The sequence below is a fragment of the Pseudorasbora parva genome, chromosome 3 (assembly GCF_024679245.1).
Source record: "Pseudorasbora parva isolate DD20220531a chromosome 3, ASM2467924v1, whole genome shotgun sequence".
NCBI classification, from domain to species: domain Eukaryota; kingdom Metazoa; phylum Chordata; class Actinopteri; order Cypriniformes; family Gobionidae; genus Pseudorasbora; species Pseudorasbora parva.
Genome location: NC_090174.1, coordinates 51,377,382 through 51,388,434, shown reverse-complemented (window position 1 = coordinate 51,388,434; position 11,053 = coordinate 51,377,382). Strand labels below are relative to the sequence as shown.

The 11,053-nt window shown below is 38.5% G+C and overlaps 1 protein-coding gene across 1 annotated transcript in view; it reads left to right on the top strand.

The window, feature by feature from the left end:
* Window positions 1-206: 206 nt before the first annotated feature.
* Window positions 207-11,053, top strand: part of znrf3 (zinc and ring finger 3) — a 93,938-nt gene continuing 83,091 nt past the window's right edge. Inside the window, exon 1 of the mRNA XM_067439402.1 lies at window positions 207-726. Coding sequence (XP_067295503.1) covers window positions 505-726 — 222 coding nt within the window. The 5' untranslated portion in view covers window positions 207-504. The remainder of the gene's footprint in view (window positions 727-11,053) is intronic.

The following is an 11,053-nucleotide window of genomic DNA, read 5'->3' as shown; positions in this document are numbered from 1 at the left end:
TTTGCCATAGTTTTGAGAACGTTCTGTTAGAAAAGAAAACCTACAGAAGTTATTGAGTGAATCTTTTAAATGAGCTGATTCAAACGAATCGGTTCACTTGGATGAATCAAAACCTCACCACTAGAATAGAGAGGGTCAGGAAGATCGGTGGGTGGGGTTAACCCTTTGTGGAAAAAAAAATTAAGGAATCACGTGTTCCCAGATCAAAGGAGATCCGCTTTGTACAGAGCGCGAGCAGCAGCCAGCGAGGCATAAGCGAGCGCGCGAGCAATGCGATAGTCCGGGCAGCAATGGTGAAATAAGCCACGACATTCTTTCCAAGGACAAACTTTTATTTTTAATGATCGCTATTCTCATTTCGCACCATCCATTGCGGGTTTTTCTTTTTTTGTTGTCGTTTGTATTTGGGAGGGAGCTCTCTCCTCTCAAATTTGATTCTGAATCAACACTTTTTTGAAGACCCTTGGAAATTATGTTCCGATCGGCGCCGATCCAACCGGCAAGATGATGATTTTACCGAGGAGTGGGTTCGGTCGTGGTGCTGATTCGGTGGTCTTGGTGTTGTTTTGGGTCTTGGGAAGCGTCGTAGCCAAGGATACTGCCTTTGTGGAAGTTGTGCTTTTTGAGTCGAGCCCAAATGGTGATTATACCACTTACACGACAGGTCTGCAAGGGCGCTTCTCCAGAGCCGGAGCCACTATCAGCGCTGAGGGCGAGATCGTGCAAGTACGTTTCCGTCTCTCTCGCTGCACTTGCATGGGAATTTTACACTCTAACAACTTCGTTTCTGTGCGGTGCATTCGCTCTCCGCAACTTTGTTTTTCTCTTTCTTTTCAAGGGGGTGTGGGGTTGCACTTCACTCCGTGAGGATGGTACAAACCCGGAGAACTGTGCGGTCGCAAAATGGCCTCTTGTCTTGCAAAACATGAAAACGTACTTGCAAAAAAGTTACTTTGATGCAAAACTTGCACCGATGGTGTAGTATAGTGCAGAAACGGACTAGGGACGTGCAGAAACAAACATGGTGTAAACTTTGTAGCGCAGATGACAGCAGTAAACATATGTCAGAGGTTATCAATTTTAATAACAGCATTTCCTAGATCTTTTGGAGTGCTAAAATGCCAAGTGTCAATGTTGACTCATAGTAACAGGATTCCCACACTCAATGAAAACCTAGAAAGATAAAATAATTATGAACACAGGATTTCCAGGCCTTTAAAAAGTCATGAAATGCTCGTGCAAAGTCTTTAAAAGTTCCAAGAGTCTCCCATAAGTTTTATTCATTTAGGTAGTTAATATAATTATTATAGTTTTGATGCCCTTTTCAAATCAGTGCATGCGTTTTAAGACCTACATTTTAAGACTGTCAAGATGTCTTGAGATTATTATTGTTATTAGGCCCACTACATAATACTAATAATTAGAATGGTGTTTGAATATATCCACTATGACACCTGCCATATAAATGTCCTTTGTTTGAAGTTTATTGAAGCCTATGAGAAATCTTCTCCATAATGCTGTCCAGATGACAGCTCTGCTTAAATAATGTCTCCACAGGGACCTGTGCAATTTGATAAATTGTTTATGAACCAGCACACCTCTGTGTGATTTGTTTTTCATATTGCACGCAAGCGGTTTTGTTCTCTAGGGAGAGTTTTGCAATGCTTCTAAAGGGCGCCCATTTTCATGATTTGTTGAAAGTTTGTAATTCTTCCCTCTCCTCTTGTGAAAACAGAACAGGCATCAAAGAGCGAGCCGTTATTGAATGCCACGCCAAGAGGAATAATCTGTCCCTTAAACACTTGCTTAGAGTTTAACACTGTTGGCAGAGGTGCACTGTGGGAAGTTTTGGGGACTGTGCCTGTAATGTGAACACTGAAAGAAGATGCAATGATCTCCCTGCAGATCAAAGCGAATGCATGCTGCATGCAACACACACACTGTAAATGCTTTACCTTTTTGATTGATGCAACGACAATAAAAATCTCATTTTGAATACGGCTGTACAAAAGTATACTCCTAGCTGCATGCAATATCTTTCACAAGCTCCTACTATTTCTGTGCTTTACATTCCTCCTTGTGGTTTTAGTGTAGAAAAATGAAAAATACAGGCTTTTTTACGTCCAGGTCTACTGTGTCTGTCCCACATCATTCGCTACTATGTGTTTACAGTTGTGTACTTAGTAATGTTAGAATGTTCGCATGTATAGGATTAGTGAGTATCACATTCTTCAAAATGGCAAGTGGTGATCATCATTTTTCAGTGATGGCAGAGGAGATTGCTTTCTCTGTAGTCGGGTGAAATGAGAGATTTAGTGGTTTAGATATTTAGACTGGCCGTACATCGAAGTTAGCACGGGCCATTTGGCTCTATCTTTAAACCCTGCTGAGATGCCGGACCTCAGCTTTACGTTGAGAAGCCTTTGAGGTTTGCCATATTTTCAGCCTTCGTTAAACATCGCTTTTATCACAGAGGCCAAGTTAGGATTCCTTTTGGGATAGTGTTGGTGATGTGTTCCTGTTAGCGCTGTAATCATTGTGCACGCATTGTTTTAGATCTTTTCCTTCGCTGTTTGTTCGCTCTCATTTTCCGAAATGCTATGCTATGCATCATTCATGATTTTCTTAGTGGTGCCATAATAGTCAACTCTTAGCAATGTCATGATTCCATGTGGCTTTGAATAATGTTGAGATGTTTTAGCTCTAATGAGTTTTGTTGCGAAGCTGATTGAATATGTTTGAGATCTGACTCAAATGTTTGACACTATAGTCGAGTAGTCTTGGGGCCTGTTCACACCAACACAGAGAAAAAGCGGTCTCAAAATTGTACCTTTAGGGGTACAAAAGCTTTTCGCTGGGGCAGTACTCTTAAAATGACAACTTTGTACCTTTTTTACTCCTAAAAGGTGAATATTAGTACCTTTTGAGTACAAATGTGTACCTTAAGGTCCTACTATGAATCTTTTTGTGGTAAAAATGGTACAAAGTTGTCATTTTAAGAGTACTGCCCCAGCGAGAAGCTTTTGTACCCCTAAAGGTACAATTTTGACACCGCTTTTCTGTGAAAAACGATAACTTTAATGATATTTAATACCAGCAAACAATATAGTTGTTTATTCTAAGTCAACTGCCGCAGTCAACTGCCGCATTAGATGCTCTAGCTCTTTAAAGCAGGATGGGTTCTGATTGGCTGTTTGTCAGCTGGAAAAAAATTGTTCTTAAAGTGATTCCAACAATATCATTTTTATGCGTCTTGTGTCTATTCTTCCAAATTGCTTTTATGCTGCTAAAAGTTTTGCTGCAAACCGCAGATGCCGGTCTCTGCATTACCGGTTTAATTATAAAGAAGGGTTGCTGTTGAGAATCCAATTAAGGATATAAGTGAGGGTTTTTTGACCGTAGGATGTACATTTCGAGCACTTTAAGAAAACTATAGCCCTAAGCCCTGGTACATCCTTGTCAGTTTTCCCTTGAGTGAAATGGAGAGCCTGGAGTACCATCAGGGCCAAAGCAAACAAATTAACTCAATTTGCTACATACTCTACCTTATGGGGCAGGAAGCAAAGTGACTTTTCTTGGCTAATACGCAAAACCAATGTTCTCCTTGGCTAGAACCTCAATTGCCTCAATTTTGTCTTCTCATAGCATGAAAATCAGTGTCTTTTTAAATAATTCTTACATACTGTATTTGTGGCTTTTCTCTTGGAAAGGTCTTGCTGATGGTGTTTTGAATATAGTGTTAGGTTTCTAAAGCTAGTTCCATGGCCTCGTCCTCAGCAGAGACTTGCTAGCTGCTGGTTTTCATACATTTATCACGGGTATAGAATTGTTTTAGAACATGCTGTTGCCTCCGATGTTTGGGCTGTGATGATTTTGGCAATCCTGTAGCTGACACGGTGGTTATCGGTCTGATGCGTGACTTGCTACTAAATTTGATTGGTTGAAATATTGTTTTTGTAAAATGGGAAGGCTAATGATCGAAGGTTTTGCCACAAAGTTTAGGCCCGATCATTATGTGTGCAACATTGCATGTTCAAACAATAACGTCTGCTGAATGTTTTGATAGCTTTGTCCTTTATACTCTTTTTATAGTGACTGCCAACCAAGGCTACTTGATTTTTATTTTATTTTTCCTGGTTATACCTTGAGTTTTACATCGTTAAACAGAAATAAAAAATAATAATAATAATAATTATTATTTATATATATATATATATATATATATATATATATATATATATATATATATATATATATATATATATATATATATTAATTTTAGGAAATAAACATGTACATATTTTATAAAATTGTCTGTATTTTACCTTTAACATTATATATGCATCTCAGTGAAAGCCGCTTGGTTTAAAAGTGACTTTAATAATACTGATTGTAATGCTAAATATTATTCTGAATAATATAAGTTATAATAGGATATGCTATCGTTCAAAAGTTTGGGGTCAGTACTTTTATTTTTTATTACTTTTATACAGTATTAAATTGAACAGAATTGACAGTAAAGACATTTGTAATGTTACAAAGTATTTCTATTTAAAATAAATTGTTTTTGATTAACATTTGATCATCAAAGAATCCCATATATATCACAGTTTTTCGAATATTAATCAGCATATCCATTTTCATCATTGAATATAAAAGAACAATTTCTTGAGCACCAAATCAGCAAATTAGAATATCTGATGGAACGTGTGACACTAATGGCTGCTGAAAATTCAGCTTTGCATCACAAGTTAATTTTAAAATATATGAAAACCATTATTTATTGATCAAATAAATGCAGCCTTGGTAAGATGAGACTTTCAAAAACATTAAAAATCATATCAACCTCAACATTTTTAATGTTAGTGGATATCTAGGAGTAACAGGAGAATAATATTGTTATTTCTGCTTGATGGATTAAAACAAAAGAAATTGGGAATCCCTGTATTACTAGTTAAGCAAGCTTTAATAAAGAAGTTTGCCTGGTGTGTGATTTGCACCTGTCTTTAATTTTTCAGGGCGATAATGACTGTCGCACCAACTGTTCTCAGTGTGGCTCTGACTGGTTTAGATTTATCTGTCATCTACCATCATAACTCAGTGCATCATTGTTTGTAGTTGATGACCGTTACTGCTGAAAGTCCCTTATATAAACAGAAGTGAAATGAAATGGTCTGTGTGAACGCTGGTGGTACAGGCGATGACATGTCGTCATGGCGGCATTAGAATGATGCCATCTCCGCAGTCTCTCAGGCAGAACTGCAGTGTCATATCTACACATGGCTGACCTAAAATACCTTGATAGATGACTCTCCTTATCACCTCCTGCAGCTGAACTAGAACAGTGCTGGTGGTTTTTAGACACTGTTCTCATTAAGAACTGGATATGGGAAAGTTCCTCTCTTAACCTTGTTCTCACCTGCTTGTTGCGGCTGATAACTGTGGGAGTGAATTCGAAAGGTGTTGGAAATTGACTCAGTGTTTATTTGAGTGGAATGTTTATGGTTGGGATATGAGTTTTGCTCATCATGGCTCTGTCTTAGTTTTTTGTCGTTGTAATACAATGCTTTCGAATGCTTGGCACATCTGACTTTGAATTCTGGGATTCTGAGGGACGCTGACACTGAACCATGAAAGTGACCATATTAAAGTCAAAGCTTTTTTCCACAGAAAAGTCGGCTTCCTTTAAGTTTGAGAACAGCGATATGGGTGATTTGGTTCTGATTCACCCATCACTTTTCAAGCATAAACATTTCATTCAATATTATTATTATTATTAAAAGGATATTTCTCCCAAAAATGGAAATTCTGTCATTTACTCGCCATTAAGTTGTTCCCAACCTGCATGATGTTCTTTTCTGAACACACAATACCAAGATATATTGAAGAATGTTGGTAATCAAACAGTTGATGGGCCCTTCAACTCACATTCTTTAAAATATCTTCTTTTGTGTTCAGCAGAAGAAAGAAATTCACACAGGTTGAGGGTGAGTAAACGATGACAGCATTTTCATCTTTGGGTAAACTGTCCCTTTAAGGTCCCAGAGAGTTTTACTGATAAAGATTCTGTAATTAATTATTTATTCATCCTTGTGGCATTTCTAACTCATATGACTTCATTTATTCTGTGGAACACCACAAGTAGAATTTCTAAAGGATTATTCTGGTCACTCTTTCCCAGTGCCGTTATACACTGAATGGAAAGGGAACTGAGGCTTTGAAACTTCAAAGCTGACACAATAGTGTCATGAATTGTGTTGCAATTTTGATCCACTCTAGCACTCTTTGGCATATTCATTAGGTTGTGAGAGAAGTGGCGATGTCCGCTTCGTGAACAAATCATTCTTTTCGAAGGATTTGGCTGGAATCGGTCTGAATGATTCATTTATGAATTAATCAGATCTGAGAGGTTGCTCACTGCAGAGCCATGGGTGGAGCGTGAAGTCCAACTCCCCCTCTCTTGATTTAATTTGGACGTAATGGGTGGAGCTATAAGGTCTAAAGCAGTGGTTCTCAAACCTGTCCTGGGGACCCTCCACCAGTGCACATTTTGCATGTCTCCTACATCTAACAAGTCAAGTCACCTTGATTTATATAGCGCTTTTTACAAGTCCAGTTGTTTTAAAGCAGCCTCACAGTGTTCAGCCGCTCTTGAGAAAACGGTGATGTTATTAGGCCTGTCACGATAACAAATTTTGCTGGACGATAAATTGTCCATGAAATTATTGTGTTAAACGATAATATTATCGTTCTGAGACCATTTTCATCTAAAATAATGATAATGGCATAATAATGCAGGTACATTTTTTCAAAGGTCAATAAACTTTTATTTCTAAAGACTATTTAACCCTGAAAATGGAAAACATTTTAAATATCTACAATAAATGAACAAAACGACCAAAACCAAAAAATAAAATGGATGAAAACTGCAACAGATGAGGTGCATATTAAGGGTGTCACGGTTCACAAAACCCACGGTTCGGTTCTGTACGGTTTCTGGTTTTTTTTTCTTTCTTTTAATCGTTAACACTCCCGAAATTTACTTCAGCATATGATATATAACTTAATTATCAACAATTTAGGATACAGCATTAAAAAAAAGTTATATCTTGTAATCATGCACAACAACTTGACTTGAGCATCTCTGAGGAAGAGGTGAGATTTTGATACATCAAGAGAGAAGACATTGATGACATGCCTTTCATTTATTTGGCAAAAAAAGGAGAATGTGTACACAAAGATTGAACTGAAGAATTTACTTGCATTTATCAAACTGCCAACTTCAGTGTAGCTTTAAGCCTCGTTTATACTCGAGTGCGCGCTGCAAAAATGATGTCAACACTGAGTGTGCGAGACCCCATTTCGCTTGGCGCTGTGCACATAAAATTGTATAACTTCGCGTGCAGCTCTGCAACCGAAGAAGCACAATTTCCAGGAGAATCTGGCCGAGCATGACGTCTCATCACACCTGACCTGGTCTGCGCGTCGAGTATAAACACCTCCCCAAACGAGGCGCGCGAAACGAGAAAGAGGTGGAAACACAAGCATGCAAATGGAAATTATCGCGGCCGGAAAAATTATAAAGCTCTTTTTTATTTATTTATTTATTTGTATTATATAAATCGTGCGATTAATTGATTTATTGACTATTGCGACAGACCTAGATGTTATCGAGCTAATTTAAATTATCATATAGTGTCAATGCAGGCAGATTGGTAATATGATTGAAATTTAAGTGTCCCCAACTGAGCAAGCCAAAAGCCAAAGGCAAAACACCTAGGGTTGGGTACCGAACTCTGTACTTTTAAGGGCAACGGACTAATTACGTCAGTACTAATGAGTACCGATTGAGATTAAATCGACCGGTACCACATTTCTACCTCAGAACGCATCTGGTGATAAGTGTCTGTGAATATTAAACGGCAAAAAGACTATTTACAAATCCTGCGTGTTTGTGTGAATGAATGTCGCTGACCCACATTTTATTTAACACACGCACACCCACATGCACACTGACACACTCACACTCACAAACATAGAATAGAATCTAATACGAGGACATAAGCCCATGTCCGTCATCTCCAGAGCTGCTCTGAGAGTCAGCATTTCACCGTTTAATTTGAGAAAAACTCCTGCCATGTCATAAACACACAGAAACTCAAAGGTATTCACGACAACCCTTCAAAATAAAAGTTCGGTTTAATTAGAGAAATATATCACTGTTGTACAGTAGAGTTTAGAAACATCTCAGTGTAATAATAATACTAACACTAATGTAATTTTTATAAACTACCAAAACTTAATTTTTTAAGTAATGTATACATTTTCTTCCATGTTTTAATTTTAACAGTATAAAGCTCAGTTGTGCAGCTGTGTTTGAAAAAAAAAGTTTCATTAAGTATAAATTAATATTATATGTCTTTATTTGATTACCAGAAAATACACAACACATAATTTGTGGGAAATATTTTCATAGAAATCTAAATAAATAAAGAAAATGGTTGTTTTTATGAATTCAATTAATTAAGTAGTCATAGCCTACTATTTAATGGTAAATATAACAGTGAACAAACTTCACAGATGATGGCAGACCAAAGTAGCTCTGGAATAATGTCAGTAACACTTCTATAAATGATTTACAGTTTCTTTACAGTTGTTGATGTATCTCTTAAGTACCGATTAAAATGTGAACGGTACCCAACCCTAGACACAACTGATTCAACTTATCAGCTCATTAGTAGAGACTGCAAGACTTCAGTTGCGTTCCATTCGACAGGGTCCCTACGTAGTGTTCTCAACCCCCTACTCCCTGAGCACAGTATATCATTTTAAAGTGGACTTTGCTGACAAAAATCTCCTCTCATGCACTTTCTTTCACACGTGCAGCTGCATAGTAAACATTCCTGAGGGAAATTAAGTAAAATATAAATAAACTAATGGCCTTAGCTGCTTCTTAACTCTTTTAAAATATTTACATATTTATACAATAGAATATGCGAATGTAACAGTCATTGCCAACTACCGTTCATAAATACTGTAGTTTGTATAATAAGAGTAACAATATTTGTGAATATTCAAACATAAACTCCTCCATCACAGAGCTGTTTAAAAACTCTTCCAATGGCTCTGCTCCATCATTAGTTTAAACTGGTGATGCAACGCGCGATGACAGTTGGGTGATTTTCACCCTCCACTTCCTGTGAAGGGATGTATTGATGTTCCTTTCTTCCCTATGCCGTTCGCAGTGCCCTTCAAACTGTACATGTTCGCTCCCTTTGGATTGAAATCTCACTTAAGATGGCGGAATACCCTCTGAAGTTCACTTCACAGTCTACTTGCGATCGAATGGAACTCGCCTTTGAATTGGGTGTGTCTGGGGAAGAAGACATACAAAATGTGCAGCTGTGAGGGGTCCCCAGAACAGGTTTGAGAACCACAGGTCTAAATAGACCCTAATCCTACCCATAACTCCATCTCTTCACCCATTAAATCCACAGAGGTGCAGCTGGAGTTGGTCATAACGCCCAGATAAGGTGGAGCTGGACTAGGTCAAGCTCAGCACATGAGGTCTAGAGAGGTGGAGCTGGACTAGGTCAAGCTCAGCACATGAGGTCCAGAGAGGTGGAGCTGGACTAAGTCAAGCTCAGCACATGATGTCCAGAGAGGTCAGTTAAATCTGCAGTGAGCACCACTCAAGTCTCAAGTTTAACTCTCTGACCCAATCACAAAGGTTAAAGGGATAGTTTGCTCAAATTAAAATGATGTCACTGTATGACTTTCTTTCTTCTTTGGAGCACAAACAAAGGTTTTTTTTTGTATACAATTGCAGTCAATGTAGTTTTGGACCCCATTATTTGGAATAACATAATGGTGAGTAAATGATGACAGAATTTTCATTTTTGACTGAACTATCCCGTAAACAGCCCACCTGAGTGGAAGATGAACAGCAACTACTACTACGGTTCCTTTTAATAGACCATGAGGCGACTTTCCTTATTTGCTATGTTGAGAATTTGAGGTCTGGGTGCATTCCTAGATGCATAAACCTCAATTTAGGACTATATGTTTTTTCATTTTATCTTCCAAAATCTGTTAAAGTCAGCCCATGATCTGTGGCGTGATTGATACAGTGTCTTTCCTCAAAGCTCGCTGTAGTTGTGCGCTTAAATTAGGACCATAATGAGAGCTTGGTTTGGCCTAAGGAGTCTGCATGCTTTTCCCACAGACTGAAACCATGGGAGTCCAGAACGGCCCTCCATGAGACAGTGGGTACCCGAAAACACGGGCCCCTCCCTGTCCACAGCAACAGTAGCAATATTCAACAACCGTGGGTTTAAAAGGTTAAAAGTGCTGCACGACTACTTTTCCATTTATTGGTTTTGTGGTGGCAGCTGTATTTTAAGACGTATCTACTCAAACCGCTAACCCGTCGGCCTTTCATAGCCTTGCCAAAGTAATTTGAGGCTGTTTTTTTTCTCTCCCTCTGTCGGAGTAGAAAAGATTAAACTGTTTTTGTCTCCTCCTTTCTTCTTTTACCACTGTCTGCCTCACTCTGATGCGCTTGAAAACAATGTTTTTTGTTGGTTTTCTTAAGGAGCAAATCGTTTAGTCAGAAATGAATAGAAAAATTCAGACCGGCGGCTCTATTTTACCCAGCGCAGATCCTCGTATGGATTCTTTTATTGTGCTTTCCACGAAGAGACTTTCCTATTCTTGCTTCCTGCAAAGGCTCAAGCGATCGTGCCGCTCTCCCCTTGAACCCCCTGTTGATTTGTCCATCAAAGCTCATTTACAAGGACTGGATGTTCAGTTGAGAGGCAAGTGCGGTCCTGATGGTGACTGACAACACCGATTGATTGGCTTATCATAGCTCATCATTCCAGTTGCTATGGTTACACTTCAAGAATCTAAGTTCCGAGAGTTGAAATGGGGGGCTTCTTGGAGGACATACTCTGAATCCAATAAATAAGCTGTTATCGATGTTGAGTGATGCAATCGTATGGCTGATGTGCTTATTCACTTTATTTAATCTCTACTTCTCCAAAAGCAGCGG